Source organism: Mesoplodon bidens (genome assembly GCF_964165515.1).
Source record: "Mesoplodon bidens genome assembly, chromosome: 1".
NCBI lineage: Eukaryota > Metazoa > Chordata > Mammalia > Artiodactyla > Ziphiidae > Mesoplodon > Mesoplodon bidens.
Genome location: NC_138176.1, coordinates 77,424,814 through 77,444,925, shown reverse-complemented (window position 1 = coordinate 77,444,925; position 20,112 = coordinate 77,424,814). Strand labels below are relative to the sequence as shown.

At 38.2% G+C, this 20,112-nt stretch overlaps 1 protein-coding gene across 1 annotated transcript in view; it reads right to left on the bottom strand.

Moving 5' to 3' along the window:
* Positions 1–20,112, bottom strand: part of ENPEP (glutamyl aminopeptidase) — a 111,601-nt gene that overhangs the window by 41,210 nt on the left and 50,279 nt on the right. The window contains exons 6-10 of the mRNA XM_081230479.1: positions 19,789–19,902; positions 14,998–15,132; positions 12,873–12,938; positions 1,225–1,290; positions 937–1,088 (exon numbers count right to left, since the gene is read on the bottom strand). Coding sequence (XP_081086605.1) covers positions 937–1,088; positions 1,225–1,290; positions 12,873–12,938; positions 14,998–15,132; positions 19,789–19,902 — 533 coding nt within the window. The remainder of the gene's footprint in view (positions 1–936; positions 1,089–1,224; positions 1,291–12,872; positions 12,939–14,997; positions 15,133–19,788; positions 19,903–20,112) is intronic.

Genomic DNA, 20,112 nt, shown 5'->3' with positions numbered 1-20,112 from the left:
ATATATACGTGTTAGCATACGGTATTTGTTTTTCTCTTTCTGACTTACTTCACTCTGTATGACAGACTCTAGGTCCATCCGCCTCACCACAGATAACTCAATTTCGTTTCTTTTTATGGCTGGGTAGAGAAGGGAGGTATATTTTTGAAACTTGACTTCTCCGCTGAACAGGAAGTCTGACTAGAGGCTCTGTGTATGTATGAGGGGAGCTGGCAGCTCCAGCCCATTCATACTACAGATGCCACAAGGAGGAAAGCTTTACTTTGGGTGTCCCAACCAAATGGAAATCCTTAGCTCTCCTCTACGTCTTGGTCAATTTCTTTAGGAAAAAAAGCCCTCTGGATTTTTGCCTTGGGTCATTGCCAGACTTTTGAGAGCTCTGTTCAGAGGAAAGAATGGCAGTCAATGAAGGGAAAGTGGAGGGGGAGGGGTCTGGCTGGCACAACTGTCCTGAATCCAGACTTCAAATTAATTGCCCTATTTTCAGCCTCACTCCTGCCTTCCACTCTGAGTGCTGACACTGAGCCCAGAGCCTGTCTAGGGATAGGGGAAATCAGCTTCCATCTCTACTGAAAGTCTCTTTTTATCTGGCTGCATCTTCCTCTGTTTGTTTTCTGTCTATATTTCTCCCTCTGCTTTTCTTCATCTAGAATTTTATGATGCATTTAGCCCTTCCTATTTTCTTTACTTCTCTGAGTTTATTTCTTTTATTACTTCTGTTTCTTTATTCAGTGAGTTCTGGGAAGAATAGTACTTGCATGCATGTGCTCAGTCCATCATTTGGAACCTGAAGACAACTGAGCTATTTCTGAATGCCTTTGTTTCCCTAAAGACACTGTGCTTAAGCATTAGGTACTGAAGAGCAAGGTCTAAGCAAATGGCCAGTATTTTCATGAAATTTCTGCTTTTCTTCTGAAATGCGTTATAGCTTCTTACCCCAAAATTGAATGTGGCTCAGAAGAATTAGCTCTCGAGTCCAACAGAAAGCGTTTCTGTGTGATGTTCCTCATATCTTTCATATTAAGTACAGGATAACCCATCTGATTGGTCCAGGTGTCCATTACTTCTTTTACTGGTAGCTTACTTGCCTAAGATTTTTTTAAAAAACAGAGAATAATCAAGCAACAAATAAGGGGAAATAAAAGGATAGAATAATCAGATAAAGAAATGATTGATAAATCATTTGTTAATCAAAGAAATATTTGAGGATATACTCCTCCTTACCTCTTCAAGTGCTGCCCAAAAATCTGAAGTTTTGGCATTCTTAAATTTGTATTTTTGCAAGTAACTCTGCATGTGAAAGATAACAAGAATTTCAAAAGTCAATGTTTGCTTTTTCCATACTTCCACAACATGAGCTGAACCCTTCAACATGTCTCGCTCTAATGAATAATATAGCAAATGTACCTAGAATGAAAATCAAATGATACGCCATATGCAAAACATTTTGTAACCTATAAAAACACTGTACAAATAACGATTTATTTGTAAAGCATAAGGAATATTTTTTCTTATTAATGAGATAATTCTCTTTTTTTTTTTTTTTTTTTAGTCTAATGGAATTGTGAACAGGTGAGGGAAAGAGTTTAATTTTTTCAGGACAACCAATATAAGATGCTTAAGGACCGTCAACTATTTAGCAAGCAGTCAACAGTCCATAAGATTTTTGATCCACTAGGAAAAAAGATCCATAATTCTATGACGTTCACTTATGGGTGTTAACCTGTCCACTGCTGGCTGCATCCCCTACCTTTATTTACACCAGTAGTGTTTTCTCATCTCACACACTAGATGACCCCATCACACGAGTGATTGAAGTGATATGCAAAGATAAAACTGGTGAGCTCGGATCTAAGCCAAGGCTCAGCAAACTTTTTCTGTAAAAAGCTGTACAGTAAAGATTTTAAGTGTTGTGAGACATATAGTCTCTGTCACAACTACTCAACTCTGCCCAAATAGCACAAAAGCAGTCATAGATAATATGTAAGTGAATGAGGATGGCTGTTTTCCAATAAAATGTTATTTATGCACACTGATATTTGAATTGCATACAACTTTCACATCATGAAATATAATTCTGATCTTTTCCAACCGTTTAAAATTGTAGAAGTGATTTTCATTTGCAGACCTTACAAAAATGGATGGTGGGCTGGATTTGGCCTGCAAGCTGTAATAGTAGTTTGCAGACTCCTGTTCTAAATAAATGAATGTACAGTCTTCTGAATAATAATAATGATGATGATGGCTAAATTGGGAAAATTATTCACTCTAAAGAGTAAGATTTCATTTTTCAAATATTTTAAAGATACAAATCTTTTAACTACAAGGCTCCCTTTTTGTCAGTTCTAGTCACAAAACCTCTCTATATATGAGTTTTCAGGCATAACATGATATCCCTAGAGAAAATTCCTTGTCTTCTTCTAATCTCATAATTGGGCACTACTTATAGTTCTCCAGGAGACCTTCCAGAATTCCTGCTGTATAACTCCTCTGTTATGCTCTAGAATTGTCCTGTTTAAAATGTGGAAGTCTTTGATAGAAATAGAACCTTCTTAAGTGGTCTTTGAACCTTCAAAGAAAATAACCAGTGGTTGACTTTGCTCATATCATTTTCACTCTAAGTTGCTCTAATTTTCAGGAGGTGCTATACCTTAGTCCTGTTACCTTCTAAATTCCTCTTTTTAGGCATAGAGAGATAAAACAATATTACCTGGACTGCTCCAAGATGCCTGGGAGAGAGTTGAGGCCAGTTTGGAATGCTGCCTTCATATTTGTTCTTTTGATTGGTTCACTGCTCAGCACTGCCACTGGAGGGCAGGCGAAGGAAGGGAGAAGAAAGGCATATATTCTGTATCAAATTTAGGTGTTCGTGCCAGAGTTTTGCATAGATCATTCATTCCTTCGTAGTAAAATAATTGGATGCTTGGAATAGTAATTATAATCATAGCTATGTGTTAATGATGATTTCTAGTGAATAGTATCTTCTTAAAATTAATTTTGAGGAGTTTCTTTGTATATTCATGGTGACTTGTACTTAGAAACATGCAATCTTGGAACTGAAAGGAACCTTAAATACTATTTTATACAACCTTCACATTTTGGGCATGAAGGAAACTGGTGTCTAGAGAGGTGAAGAGATTTGCCTGAGATTACGGTGAAGAGACTTCTGAATCCTGGATCAGTTTGTGTGGTTTTCGTCACTGTTGTTATTGTTATTGTTTTTTAAATTGCAGTTTCTTGCTTCACCTTATTAGCTAGAGGCTTATATAAGCAGTATATTAAAAGGAACTAATTTTATTTTGACTAGATTAGTGCTTTTGAATATTCTATATTAAGAAATTTCCTTCTTCACCTTTCATAATCACGATGCAGTCATTCCAGTCAAAAGTTCACGATGACCTAGGTCCCCCAGTAATAGTCCCTCAGTTAGTATCAGTGTGCACAAAGGAAAGGAACAGTGTTTCTATGACTAGTATCTCAGGAAGGGACAGGACATTTTCCAGTTGAACCATTCCTGTCTTATCAGTGATACTACTGATACTAGGAGAAAAAGAAAGGATGGATATATTTCCCAGCTTCTATTTCATGGCCATACATTGTTATCAATGCCCCATAATTTAATATGCTTTTTTACATACAAGCACAGCCTGAAAGATTTTCCAGTTGATGGTTTTACAATTTTTTTTTTTTCTGCGGTACGCGGGCCTCTCACTGTTGTGGCCTCTCCCATTGCGGAGCACAGGCTCCGGACGCGCAGGCTCAGCAGCCATGGCTCATGGGCCCAGCCGCTCCGCGGCATGCGGGATCCTCCCGGACCGGGGCATGAACCCGTGTCCCCTGCATCAGCAAGCGGACCCTCAACCACTGTGCCACCAGGGAAACCCTGGTTTTACTCTTAATTCCCCTCACTCTGTACCTACTTTGCTGTCTGAGATTGGGTTTGGGGTTAAGGTGATGAGCATGAAAGAGAACAGAGAGCTGGCCATCCCCAGAGTTAGCGCCACAACAGGTTAGATAATGAAGAGTGACTTTTGGTAGAAAGTTAGTATTTGCAAGGGAAAAGTTGGACATTGTCACATATTGTGGGGTTTAGGGGCAGCAGTAATAGCATGATGATAAATCAAGGAGAGATACATTTGGATACTAGAATTATGTGAAGGGATGTTCCAATTGGTTTGAGAGCTTATTGAGTGTGGCCTGTATTGACCATATACTATTTTCAGATATTAGCTAGTGTTTGAAGATTGAAGGCAAAAAACGAGTGTTTCAGTGTCTTTTTGTAAATTAATTCCATAGCACTATAATGATATGAAAATTGGTATCTATTCATTCTAGCACCATCTGTAGTGGCAGTTAGGGTAGAGGAAGACGGTGTTAACATGAGAAATATTACTTTTAGACTGGACTGGGTTTTTAATTAGTTATATCACAGATATGAGCTAAATAAAATGCAAGAGTATTATTAAATTATTAGAATAGGTATTCTCTTTTAAAGACTCTTTTGGTACTTCTCAAAAAAAATTAATATGGACTTCCGGGTAAGACGGCGGAAGGGTAAGACGCGGAGATCACCTTCCTCCCCACGGATACACCAGAAATACAGCTACACGTGGAACAACTCCTACAGAACACCTACTGAACGCTGGCAGAAGACCCCAGACCTCCCAAAAGGCAAGAAACTCCCCACACACCTAGGTAGGGCAAAGCGGAGAGATTCCCGCACAGAGGACCGGTGCCGAGCGGCACTCACCAGCCCGAGAGGCTTGTCTGCTCGCCCGCCGAGGCGGACGGCGCTGGAAGCTGAGGCTCAGGCTTCGGTCAGCGCAGGGAGAGGACTGGGGCTGGCGGCGAGAACTCAGCCTGAAGGGGGCTAATGTGCCACAGCTAGCCAGGAGGGAGTCCGGGAAAACTCTGGAGCTGCCGAAGAGGCAAGAGACTTTTTCTTCCCTCTTGGTTTCCTGGTGCGCGAGGAGAGGGGATTAAGAGCGCTGCTTAAAGGGGCTCCACAGACGGGCGCGAGTCGTGACTGAAAGCGCGGAGCCCAGAGACGGGCGTGGGATGCTGGAGCTGCTGCTGCTGCCGCCAAGAAGCCTGTGTGCAAGCGCAAGTCACTGTCCACACCGCCCTTCCGGGAGCCTGTGCAGCCCGCCACTGCCGGGGTCCCGGGATCCAGGGGCGGCTTCCCTGGGAGAACGCATGGCACGCCTCAGGCTGGTGCAACGTCACGCCGACCTCTGCCGCTGCAGGCTCGCCCCGCAATCCGTGCCCCTCCCTCCCGCCCGGCCTGAGTGAGCCAGAGTCCCCGAAGAGGCTGCTCCTTTAACCCCGTCCTGTCTGAGCGAAGAACAGATGCCCTCCGGCGACCTACATGCAGAGGCGGGGCCAAATCCAAAGCTGAGACCCAGGAGCTGTGAGAACAAAGAAGAGAAAGGGAAATCTCTCCCAGCAGCCTCAGAAGCAGCGGATTAAAGCTCCACAATCAACTTGATGTACCCTGCATCTGTGGAATACATGAATGGACAACAAATCATCCCAAATTGAGGAGCCCGGAGTCAGTGCTGTGCCTCTGAGGTGGGAGAGCCAACTTCAGGACACTGGTCCACAAGAGACCTCCCAGCGCCACATAATATCAAACGGCGAAAATCTTCCAGAGATCTCCATCTCAACACCAGCACCCAGCTTCACTCAACGACCAGCAAGCTACAGTGCTGGACACCCTATGCCAAACAACTAGCAAGACAGGAACACAACGCCACCCATTAGCAGAGAGGTGGCCTAAAATCATAAAAAGTCCTCAGACACCCCAAAACACACCACCAGACGTGGACCTGCCCACCAGAAAGACAAGATCCAGCCTCATCCACCAGAACACAGGCACTAGTCCCCTCCACCAGGAAGCCTACACAACCCACTAAACCAACCTTAGCCACTGGGGACAGATACCAAAAACAACGGGAACTACGAACCTGCAGCCTGCAAAAAGGAGACCCCAAACACAGTAACATAAGCAAAATGAGAAGACAGAAAAACACAGAGCAGGAGAAGGAGCAAGATAAAAACCCACCAGACCTAACAAATGAAGAGGTAATAGGCAGTCTACCTGAAAAAGAATTCAGAATAATGATGGTAAAGATGATCCAAGATTCTATTTCCAAGATCCAAAATCTTGGAAATAGAATAGACAAAATGCAAGAAACAGTTAACAAGGACCTAGAAGAACTAAAGATGAATCAAGCATCGATTAAAAACACAATAAATGAAATGAAAAATACTCTAGATGGGATCAATAGCAGAATAACTGAGGCAGAAGAACGGATAAGTGAGGTGGAAGCTAAAATAGTGGAAATAACTGCTGCAGAGCAAAATAAAGAAAAAAGAATGAAAAGAACAGAGGGCAGTCTCAGAGACCTCTGGGACAACATTAAACGCAGCAACATTCGAATTATAGGGGTTCCACAAGAAGAAGAGAAAAAGAAAGGGACTGAGAAAATATTTGAAGAGATTATAGTTGAAAACTTCCCTAATATGGGAAAGGAAATAGTTAATCAAGTCCAGGAGGCACAGAGAGTCCCATACAGAATAAATCCAAGGAGAAATATGCAAAGACACATATTAATCAAACTGTCAAAAATTAAACACAAAGCAATCATATTAAAAGCAGCAAGGCAAAAACAACAAATAACACACAAGGGAATCCCCATCAGGATAACAGCTGATCTCTCAGCAGAAACTCTAGAAGCCAGAAGGGAGTGGCAGGACATAATTAAAGTGATGAAGGAGAAAAACCTGCAACCAAGATTACCCAGCAAGGATCTCATTCAGATTTGATGGAGAAATTAAAACGTTTACAGACAAGCAAAAGCTAAGAGAGTTCAGCACCACCAAACCATCTTTAGAACAAATGCTAAAGGAACTTTTCTAGGCAAGAAACACAACAGAAGGAAAAGACCTACAATAACGAACCCAAAACAATTAAGAAAATGGGAATAGGTACATACATATCGATAATTACCTTAAATGTAAATGGACTAAATGCTCCCACCAAAAGACACAGATTGGCTGAATGGATACAAAAACAAGACCCACATATATGCTGTCTACAAGAGACCCACTTCAGACCTAGAGACACATACAGACTGAAAGTAAGGGGATGGAAAAAGATATTCCATGCAAATGGAAACCAAAAGAAAGCTGGAGTAGCAATTCTCATATCAGACAAAATAGACTTTAAAATAAAGACTATGAGAAGAGACAAAGAAGGACACTACATAATGATCAAGGGATTGATCCAAGAAGAAGATATAACAACTGTAAATATTTATGCACCCAACATAGGAGCACCTCAATACATAAGGCAAATACTAACAGCCATAAAAGGAGAAATCGACAGTAACACACTCATAGTAGGGGACTTTAACACCCCACTTTCACCACTGGAGAGATCATCCAAAATGAAAATAAATAAGGAAACACAAGCTTTAAATGATACATTAAACAAGATGGACTTAGTTGATATTTATAGGACATTCCATCCAAAAACAACAGAATACACATTTTTCTCAAGTGCTCATGGAACATTCTCCAGGATCATATCTTGGGTCACAAATCAAGCCTTGGTAAATTTAAGAAAATTGAAATTATATCAAGTATCTTTTCTGACCACAATGCTATGAGACTAGATATCAATTACAGGAAAAATATCTGTAAAAAATACAAACACATGGAGGCTAAACAATACACTACTTAATAATGAAGTGATCACTGAAGAAATCAAAGAGGAAATTAAAAAATACCTAGAAACAAATGACAATGGAGACACGACGACCCAAAACCTATGGGATGCAGCAAAAGCAGTTTTAAGGGGGAAGTTTATAGCAATACAATCCCACCTTAAGAAACAGGAAACATCTCGAATAAACAACCTAACCTTGCACCTAAAGCAATTAGAGAAAGAACAAAAACATCCCAAAGTTAGCAGAAGGAAAGAAATCATAAAGATCAGATCAGAAATAAATGAAAAAGAAATGAAGGAAACGATAGCAAAGATCAACCAAACTAAAAGCTGGTTCTTTGAGAAGATAAACAAAATTGACAAACCATTAGCCAGACTCATCAAGAAAAGAAGGGAGAAGACTCAAATCAATAGAATTAGAAATGAAAAAGGAGAAGTAACAACTGACACTGCAGAAATACAAAAGATCATGAGAGATTACTATAAGCAACTCTATGCCAATAAAATGGACAACCTGGAAGAAATGGACAAATTCTTAGAAATGCACAACCTGCCAAGACTGAATCAGGAAGAAATAGAACATATGAACAGACCAATCACAAGCACTGAAATTGAAACTGTGATAAAAAATCTTCCAACAAACAAAAGCCCAGGACCAGATGGCTTCACAGGCGAATTCTATCAAGCATTTAGAGAAGGGCTAACACCTATGCTTCTCAAACTCTTCCAAAATATAGCAGAGGGAGGAACACTCCCAAACTCATTCAACGAGGCCACCATCACCTTGATACCAAAACCAGACAAGGATGTCACAAAGAAAGAAAACTACAGGCCAATATCACTGATGAACATAGATGCAAAAATCCTCAACAAAATATTAGCAAACAGAATCCAGCAGCACATTAAAAGGATCATACACCATGGTCAAGTGGGGTTTATTCCAGGAATGCAAGGATTCTTCAATATACGCAAATCAATCAACGTGATACACCATATTAACAAACTGAAGGAGAAAAACCATATGATCATCTCAATAGATGCAGAGAAAGCTTTCGACAAAATTCAACACCCATTTATGATAAAAACCCTGCAGAAAGTAGGCATAGAGGGAACTTTCCTCAACATAATAAAGGCCATATATGACAAACCCACAGCCAGCATCGTCCTCAATGGTGAAAAACTGAAACCATTTCCACTAAGATCAGGAACAAGACAAGGTTGCCCACTCTCACCACTCTTATTCAACATAGTTTTGGAAGTTTTAGCCACAGCAATCAGAGAAGAAAAGGAAATAAAAGGAATCCAAATCGGAGAAGAAGTAAAGCTGTCACTGTTTGCAGATGACATGATACTCTACATAGAGAATCCTAAAGATGCTAACAGAAAACTAATAGAGCTAATCAATGAATTTGGTAAAGTTGCAGGATACAAAATTAATGCACAGAAATCTCTGGCATTCCTATATACTAATGGTGAAAAATCTGCAAGTGAAATCAAGGAAACACTCCCATTTACCATTGCAACAAAAAGAATAAAATATCTAGGAATAAACCTACCTCAGGAGACAAAAGACCTGTATGAAGAAAATTATAAGACACTGATGAAAGAAATTAAAGATGATACAAATAGATGGAGAGATGTACCATGTTCTTGGATTGGAAGAATCAACATTGTGAAAATGACTCTACTACCCAAAGCAATCTACAGATTCAGTGCAATCCCTATCAAACTACCACTGGCATTTTTCACAGAACTAGAGCAAAAAATTTCACAATTTGTATGGAAACACAAAAGACCCCGAATAGCCAAAGCAATCTTGAGAACAAAAAATGGAGCTGGAGGAATCAGGCTCCCTGACTTCAGACTGTACTACAAAGCTACAGTAATCAAGACAGTACGGTACTGGCACAAAAACAGAAAGATAGATCAATGGAACAGGATAGAAAGCCCAGAGATAAACCCACGGACATATGGTCACCTTATCTTTGATAAAGGAGGCAGGAATGTACAGTGGAGAAAGGACAGTCTCTTCAATAAGTGGTGCTGGGAAAACTGGATAGGGACATGTAAAAGGATGAGATTAGATCACTCCCTAACACCATACACAAAAATTAGCTCAAAATGGATTAAAGACCTAAATGTAAGGCCAGACACTATCAAACTCTTAGAGGAAAACATAGGCAGAACACTCTATGACATAAATCACAGCAAGATCCTTTTTGGCCCACCTCCTAGAGAAATGGAAATAAAGACAAAAATAAACACATGGGACCTAATGAAACTTACAAGCTTTTGCACAGCAAAGGAAACCATAAACAAGACCAAAAGACAACCCTCAGAATGGGAGAAAATATTTGCACCTGAAGCAACTGACAAAGGATTAATCTCCAAAATTTATAAGCAGCTCATGCAGCTCAATAACAAAAAAACAAACAACCCAATCCAAAAATGGGCAGAAGACCTAAATAGACATTTCTCCACAGAAGATATACAGACTGCCAACAAACACATGAAAGGATGCTCAAAATCTTTGCTCATTAGAGAAATGCAAATCAAAACTACTACAATGAGATATCATCTCACACCAGTCAGAATGGCCATCATCAAGAAATCTAGAAACAATAAATGCTGGAGAGTGTGTGGAAAAAAGGGAACACTCTTGCACTGCTGGTGGGAATGTGAATTGGTACAGCCACTATGGAGAGTGGTATGGAGGTTCCTTAATAAACTACAAATAGAACTACCATATGACCCAGCAATCCCACTACTAGGCATATACCCTGAGAAAACCATAATTCAAAAAGAGACATGTACCAAAATGTTCATAGCAGCCCTATTTACAATAGCCTGGAGATGGAAACAACCTAAGTGTCCATAATCGGATGAATGGGTAAAGAAGATGTGGCACATATATACAATGGAATATTACTCAGCCATAAAAAGAAATCAAATTGAGCTATTTGTAATGAGGTGGATGGATCTAGAGTCTGTCATACAGAGTGAAGTAAGTCAGAAAGAGAAAGACAAATACTGTATGCTGACACATATATATGGAATTTAAGAAAAAAAAGTCATGAAGAACATAGGGGTAAGATAGAAATAAAGACACAGACCTACTAGAGAATGGACATGAGGATATGGGGAGGGGGAAGGGTAAGCTGTGACAAAGTGAAAGAGCGGCATGGTCATATATACACTACCAAACGTAAGGTAGATAGCTAGTGGGAAGCAGCCGCATAGCACAGGGAGATCAGCTCGGTGCTTTGTGACCGCCTGGAGGGGTAGGATAGGGAGGGTGGGAGGGAGACGCAAAATGGAGGGGATATGGGAACATATGTATATGTATAACTGATTAAATTTGTTATAAAGCAAAAAAAATAGTTAATATGAAAAATTATTTAATTTGAAGTCCACTTTGAAGATTCCAAGAATGTGTTATTCATCAGTTTAATTTAGAATGAAAACTATGCAAATGAAATTTTAATTTACTTTTAAAAATGAATTGTCTTTGTTTATTTTTATATTCTATATTATTTATTATAGACCATTCATTCATTCAAGAGGCATTTTTTGGATCTTGTAACATCTGTAATGCACTCTCCTACTATATGCAAAGATATAGAAGACACAGTTCCTCACAAAAGGTGCTTACAGTTAGAGAAGTATGAAATTTGAGTCTGAAGCTGATGAAGAGTTTACAAGATGTTCTAATGTACACTTAAGAACAAACACGTAGCTTCTCTGTTTCCACCTAATGTCCACACAGAATATTTTATTCATGGACAAAAGTAGTAAAATGTACTGATGTGCTCCCTGAATATTTCCTAAATCCTGGTCTTATTTTTTACTTTAATATTCACCTAGGAATTTAAGTATTGGGTAGAAGGGTACCATTTCCTTTTATGGTATTATAGAGAATGCTGATTGCCACATAAGAAGACTTGGCAGTAGTGAGAGCTGTAGGAATGGTGGGCAGGCACTGTCCTGGGGAATCACATCCAAAGGAAGTACTGGTACCCTTTGGGAAAGCTAACAGGGCACTGCTCTCACCCATTTTCTATTTTATGGATTGGATACTATCAGCGCTGCTCTGCCTACTACCTGGGATTTCACAGTAGGGGGGATGGAGATGGAAGAGATAGAGTAGGAAGACAGTTCCATCCCTAGGCTGCAACAGAGCCAACCTGCAGACAGGACAGTTACAGGGACACAAGGTAGCAATGGTGGTAATATAGATAATATAAAACCCTGAGAGAACTGGCTTATGGTCTAGAATAACAGCAATGGAACTGAGACATCCACTGGAGGAGTAAGCTTAAGTGGGATGTGTGAAATGCTTTAAGAAATTGACTGCTATTTCTCTTTCCAAATGGAAGCAGGCCCTCTTTATTCACTGACTTTATCATAATAGGAATATGTGTGTTAACCATTATATAATCCAATAATAAGGGAAAAGTCCTTTTAAAAGCTATAATGGAAGAGCTTTATAGATAGATTTAAATTTTTGTATTATGTTGCTATGGACTGAATTGTGTTCCCCCAAAACCCAAAATTCATACTTTGAAGGCCTAATGCCCAATGTGACGGTATTTGGAGATGAGGCTTTTGGGAGGTTTAGGGTGAGGTTTAGATGAGATCATGAGGGTGGGAGCCTCATGATGGGATCAGTGTCCTTATAAGAAGAGGCACCAGAAGGTTCTCTCTCTGCTATGTGAGGGCACAGCAAAAAGGTGACCATCAGGAAGCCAGAAAGAAAACTCTCACCGAAAACTGAGTCTGCCAGCACCTTGGTCTTAGACTTCTTAGTCTACAGAACTGTGAGAAAATAAATTTCTGTTGTTATGCCACCCAATCTATGGTGTTTTGTTATGGCAGACTGAGCTAATACACATGTAAAGGGTGTAAAAAATAACTAAGTAATCTGTTTCACTTCTCTGTGAAACTTCTGTTAAATGGCAATTACAGATAGAACGTAGGTACTAACCTGGATGTGATCACCTTTTTGTGTTTTGCTGTATTATCCTTGAGCAAGGAAAGGAAAAGTAAAAACGGAATTGTCCTTAATTAATCACATATCTTAACATTCATCAGCCATATATCAGTGTAGTTTTTTAATAATATTAAAAGTAATAAATCATACCTGACATCCTTTTTGAAATTTCTCTGGTGTTATCCAGTCTTCAAGCATTCTCAGAATGGAAGCTCCCTATGATGGAAAAGAATGGCAAGTTAAATTAATAAAGGATATATAAGAAACAAATATCAGTGATCACTATTGTGACTAGTATTTCATGATCATATGTGTGAGATAATGTCTTTAAGATGATTCTGCTAAATTATATGGCTATCAATCTGTGATTTTAGGATGAAAATACCACTTGGCATACCCCCTGTATCTATGCTTCTAAAATAACTGAAAGACAAGGAGAAATTGATAAAATGGCCATCGTTTCAGTTTGTTAACAAGGTTCAAATAATTATTGCACTTCACCACATGAACCAGTAGATGGGGCTTTCCTAATGAAAGAGAATCTGGAGAAAGTTTTAGAAAAGTCATGTTCTTTGATGAACAAGGAAAGCAACTTCAGGATAAAATTCTGGCTACTTCTTAAGTATATTGGAATATTTGGGGAAAATAATTATATTTTAACAGAGGGGAGTAGACAGTTGAGGAATTAATCTGGTCAGATAGTTTAATATAGATTACGTATATAATTTAGGCATAAAATGCTACTCTTCCAAAGTGGTTTATCTCATTTGATTTTATTTAATCTGAAGAATCTGATGAATACTTCTGCTATCTACTTGCTTTTCATATGTTATAAGATTAATTTTAAATGCATTATTCATAGATTTAAAAATCAATTTTCAAGTAAGTGACCAGAAAAACATTGCTTCCCCATTTAAGTTAGCAATTTCTACTGTAATTTATTAAAATATAAGTTATTTTTGTACCTAGTATAAAGCTAAAGGCTTAGAAACATGTATTTATTTCTGACCTAATACCCATGGAATATCTAGGACTTAGGAAGAAGCTGATTTAATAAATATAAATCTCTCTATGTGAATTATTAGAATATACTGTAAGTGGATTAGAGATTTTCCTTTTAACAGAAAGATAAAAAGAATCATTGACAATATAAAAGAAAAATGAATAAAGGAAGCCTGAAATAATGCCATGAGAACATATGAGAGGGAAAGCTAAAAAATATGATGCTATAAACTTCAAATACTAATATATACAAGGCTTTTTCATTAAAGCCAATTTTATCTAGTATTCATTTTAATAATTATAATATTTTGTCTTAAATAAAACTTTGGGTATCACCCAGAATAGTAAAATGTATTAGTTTGCAGTGGCTTTTGAACAACTTAACCTGGTGGGTAAACCACAAGAGGCTGGGGTGGAAAATCGACTAAAGTATGTTGTATACAGGTGTGGAATATGTTTAGAGGAGAAGCTACAGGAGAAGTTGTGGGAGAAAAATGGGTAGCATAAAGCTTCAGGTCACTATGGGTTATTAGAAACTTTTCATAAAATTTTACTGGATAAAAATGCCCCATCTATGACATGCTAACAAATTCATCTTTAAATCGTATATAAAAATGGATTAAAGTGGGCTTCCCTGGTGGTGCAGTGATTGAGAGTCTGCCTGCTGATGCAGGGGACACGGGTTCGTGCCCCAGTCCGGGAAGATCCCACATGCCGCGGAGCGGCTGGGCCTGTGAGCCATGGCCGCTGAGCCTGCGCATCCGGAGGCTGTGCTCCAGAACGGGAGAGGCCACAACAGTGAGAGGCCCGCGTACAGCAAAAAAAAAAAAAAAAAGATGAAAGTAATTCCTTCAAACGGAATTGGATTTAAGTGCTTACTGGAAACATTCTACTAGAAAAGGTGCCCACATATATGGCACTTCTCATTGACCACATGGCAGAAAAAGAAGATTTACTGTGTTAAAAAATCAAGTCAAATAACTTTAAATTGGATGCTTAAAGGGTAAATGTTCAGTTATCAGAATGATAGCTGTTATAAACAAAAGTAAAAAGAGAAACTTTAAAAAACTGATTCAGAATCCTGTGACAATGACCAGCATTGATCATTTCCGCTGAAAATTACAAACTTGAATATTCAGCACTTGGAATAAGTTGTACACTGTTTCCCAAAGCCCATTAACATAGTATAACCATTCTTACCATTTTTAGGCATTTACTAAGAGAAAAACCACTAAACAGGAAGACATTCAAAGCAGTGTTATATTTTCCGCACCTTGCTATAGGAAATCCCATCAAAAACAGATGTTATTTCATCAGGAGTTGACACAGTGACTATAATTGGGTGTGAAGATATCAAAGAATCATCCTCTTGTACAGGTAATACATCTTCAAGTAGCATCTGATCACGCTGAAATGACAGAATGAACCAAAGAAATCTAGCACTTCATTTATAGTGGTTTATATGTCAAAATATCATTTATATAATACACATTGGGGGGAAATAAATATAAATGACTCATTATTTAAAACAAATATTAGATGTTCAAATTAATCATATTTTGCACTGATTTTTCTACACTGATTCCATTCCCTTCTACTTATAATTCCCTTGACTTCACCCCTATATGGCAGGCCAAGAAGACAGAAGCATTTATAAATTCTGTTTCTGCTACTTCTGTGTGACTTTCAGACATGAGCCAAACTTTTCAAGCCCTGTTTCATATGTGTGCAGTAAGAATGATATCACCCCACAGATTTGTCTGAGACTTAAGGAAACCTGTTGATTTTCCAAAAATAGTTTTAGGGGTCTTTTCCCATTAGTCATTGGAATTTGGATGATTCTTAATTAATTGAAGAAAACATTAACTTTTGCTTTAGTTCTAATTACCTTCTCATTCCTGTCCTAGGTTTTCTCAGCAAAATAGAGTGTTTGAGAGGTCTAGCACTATAGTCAAACTTCCTAGGTTCAAAGCTCAGTTTCTCCACTTTCTAGACATGTGAGTTTAAGTAATTTCCCTCACCCATGATGGCAGCTACTTTTTTAGAAATGTGCAGAGGATTTAATGAGATAATGCATGGCAGGCATTTGACATAGTACCTGGCACAGAGTGAAAACCTAACACACCAGCTGCTGTTACTATTTTGATTCTTAATCAATTAGATTCTGAAATTCTATTAAATCACTAATAATAAAAATCAAAAGCTTTATTGATCTTGCTTAATCAAAAATATATCCCAAAAGGAGCATGCTATATTAGTTTACATTTTCAAATTTTGTGAATTCCACTTATAATAGGCAAGGTACTATTGTCAAGTGATGACTGTCAATCAAGGTAATTTTGTCTTGGATTTTAATTTTTGTTCCCCTAAAATGTTTAGGTAAGAAGAAAGAATCTTAATCTCAGTGTCAGGAAATTTGACTCTCGTCTTGGTTGTGCTACCAATTGTCTGTGTGACATATGGAAGGTACATTACCTTCCTGGGCATCAGATTTTATCACCTGTAAAATGAGGCTCCACTATTGTGGTACTTATCAAGCTCTCTTACAATGTATCTTTGTTTATCTATTCCCTCCACTACCAGACCCTAAATTAGGAACTTCTGTAAGGGCAGGAAGTGTGTTTTATTCAGTTTTGGGTCCTCCGTAGTGTTCACTGAATGAAGAATGAATGAATAGATGAATAATGAATGAGTTGGATCGTATGATTAAATTTCATTTAAGAACTGCATACTAAATTTTTCCAATATTTAATTGTTTTTGGAACACTAAAAATGGAATGTTAAAATATTACATATACAATATATTACATAAATAATACATCTTGATATAAGAAGGGTTACTTTATAGAAAATACAGGACAAAATAATTTTTCATTTATATAGTTTAATTTCAATAAATTATGAAATCAGCAATTTTCAACATAGATGAATGGTCCTCAACTAGGGGACATTTTATCATTCAGATGACATCTGGCAATACGTGGAGACATTTTTCTGTTGTTTTCTCTATTTTTTTAATTGAAGTATTGTTGATTTACAGTGTCATGCTAATTTCTGCCATACAGCAAAGTGACTCAGTTATACACATACATACATTATTTTTTATATTCTTTTCCATTATGGTTTATCTCGGGAGACTGGATATAGTTCCCTGTGCTATACAGTAGGACCTTGTTGTTTATCCATTCTAAATGTAATAGTTTGCATCTACTAACCCCAAACTCTCAGTCCATTCCTCTCCCTCTCCCACCCCTTGGCAACCACAAGTCTGTTCTCTATGTCTGTGAGTCCAGTTCTGTTTTGTAGATAAGTTCATTGTGCCTCATTTTATTCATTTAATTTATTTATTTATTTATTTATTTTTTGCGGTACGCGGGCCTCTCACTGTTGTGGCCTCTCCCGCTGTGGAGCACAGGCTCCAGATGCACAGGCTCAGCGGCCATGGCTCATGGGCCCAGCCACTCCGCGGCATGTGGGATCTTCCCGGCCTGGGGCACGAACCCACGTCCCCTGCATCGGCAGGCAGACTCTCAACCACTGCGCCACCAGGGAAGCCCGATTGTGCCATATTTTAGATTCCAGATATAAGTGATATCATATGGTATCTGTCTTTCTCTTTCTGACTTACTTAGTGTGATCATCTCTAGTTGCATCCGCGTTGCTGCAAATGACATTATTTCATTCTTTTTTATAGCTGAGTAATATTCCATTGTATGTATGTACAACATCGTCTTTATCCATTCATCTTTTGATGAACATTTAGGTCATTTCCATGTGTTGGCTATTGTGAATAGTGCTGCTGTGAACATAGGGGTGCATGTATCTCTTTGATTTATAGTTTTGTCCAGGTATACGTCCAGGAGTGGGATTGCTGAAGCATGTGTTACTTTTATTTTTAGTTTTCTGAAGAACTTCCGTACTGTTTTCCATAGTGGCTGTACCAACTTTCATTCCCACCAATAGAGTAGGAGGGTTCCGTTTTCTCCACACTGTCTTATGGGGACATTTTTGGTTTCACAGCTGGGGTGGAGGGTTACTGGCATCTAATAGATACAGGCCAGGGATGCTGCTAAATACCCTACAATACACAGGACAGTCCCCACAACAAAGAATTATCTGGCCTAAATGTCAGTAGTTCTATCCTTGAAAAACCACAATGTAGATTAAATTTTAAAGAAGCAATTGTTGCAAATTAACTTTTTCACTTTTTTTTAATCTTTCAGTTTTACTTTATAGACTAACTTGTTCTCAAAATATACCTTTGTGATATGAGAAAATAATAAGGATGCAATACCAAATACTAATTGAACATTTTTCCAGTTTTCATAATCTGAAAACATTAGAAGTTAATTGTTTAATTAATTTTATAATTTAATTAATGCTTTTCTTGGCCCATTTTTTAGAGTTAAGTTTTTTGAAATATAGTTTTCATTATTAAAATTTACCCTCTTAAAGTAGACAGTTTGATGAGTTTTGACAGATATAAACAATCTTAACTACAATCATAGTCAAGATATGGAAAAATTTCTTACCCCCAAAAGTTCCCTTGAATCCTTTTTCAGTCTGTCTCCTCCTTTCACCTCAGTCCCTGACAACCAGTGATATATATTTTATTCCTATAGTTTTGTCTTTTCTAGAATGTCAAATAAATGGACTCATTCAATATGTAGTCATTCACAGATGCCTTTTTCCACATAGCAAATGCTTTAGAGATTCATCCACAATGTTACTTTACCAGTAGTTTGTCCCTTCTACTGTTGAGTAGTATTCTATTGTGTCAATACGCTACAATTTATTTATAAATTTGAGTTGTTTCCAGCAGTTGGCTATTATGAATATTCCCATTATGTGCAGGTTTTGTGTGGACAAGTGTTTTCATGTCTCTTGGAGTAGGATTGTTGGATTATATGATAAATGTATGTTTAACTTATAAGAAGTGGCCACACTATTTTCCAGGGTGACTGTATCATGTCTACCAGCAATGTATGTGACTTGAAATTGCTCCACAAATTTACCTGCATTTGGTATTATCAGTCTTTTAAATTTTAGATATTTGGGATGGTTAATTTTATGTTACATTGATTGATGGGGCCATGGTGCTGAGGTATTTGCTCAAACATTATTGTGGGTGTTTCTGTGAGGGTGTTTTGAATGAGATTTACATTTAAATTGGTGGACTTTGAGTTCTCCAGTTTAACTTTTTCACTTTTTAAATCAGGTTGTGGAAACTGCAAGGGCTGCGAGCATCTAACACTCTTCTTATTGTATCCAGTGGAGGGCAGTAGTCTATACAGTACACAACCTCCTGTAATGCTACTTTCACATAACCACACACTTATACTTTTATATATACAAACTGATAAGAACATCCACACCATCTAAATACAGATGAAAACAGATGTAGCTTTTTGGGAAAAATATCTGTAGAGTTCATAGAAGCCTCTGTTTCAGGCCCCTCAGAGACACAGAATAATAATAGTAATTACATGTACATTTTGGAAGCTTTAAAGCTTACAATACAGAGAACAGTGTTCTTTCATAGAGGAGAGAACTGACTCAGAGAGGGTACGTAACTTGCTCGAGGTCACATTCCCTGTAACGCATCTAAGAAATGATGTGTGCAAAATTTGAACCTGAGTCTAACTACTAAGTTTATGCGTTTATCTCTTTACTGTGTCATTTCAGCAACCTGTGTAAGGGAAGTCATTTATAAAATTAGTCTTGGACATTTTTCAAAGGGCTAGCACTACAGATACTTTCTTGAACACAGAGTTGGCATTGTCTAAGCTAGATATTTTTTTCCTGCCCTGGTACGTGTTCTTGAATGACTCTACTGACCACATTCTTGGCTCATGGTGGTCAATTGCCCTCTAGGGCCTGGGCATAGGCTCTGAGCATGGTGTAGTTCAGTGGAGGCAGCTGGTTCCACCCCAGCCTCCCAATGGAATTCCCAATTCGATACTGCACTTGGCCCCAAACTCAGGGCCACTGTCATAGTCCAAAGGCTTCAATCAGCTTGACATGAGGCAAACAGAGATTTGGAACTTATATGTTTAGGGCTCACCATTTGCCACTCTTTTTCTGCATGGTCTACTCCCAGGAACTCAAAGAAGGTAGCAAACCCTTCGTTTAACCACAAGTCTTCCCACCATTCCATGGTCACAGTATTTCCAAACCACTGAAATTATAAGCAAGAAAGAGGGTTAAATTCTCATGCCTTTGGCAGAAAGGCCTAGAAAATTTCAGTGCATTCATTTGTTCATGCAAATTTTGTCACTTGACACAAAAGTGGCAGACATCATACTTAGCATTTATTTCCTGCTTTATTTCTCCTGGTTTTTAAGTGATCTGAAATTCTCCTTAGTTTATTGTCTTTATTTTGGTAGTA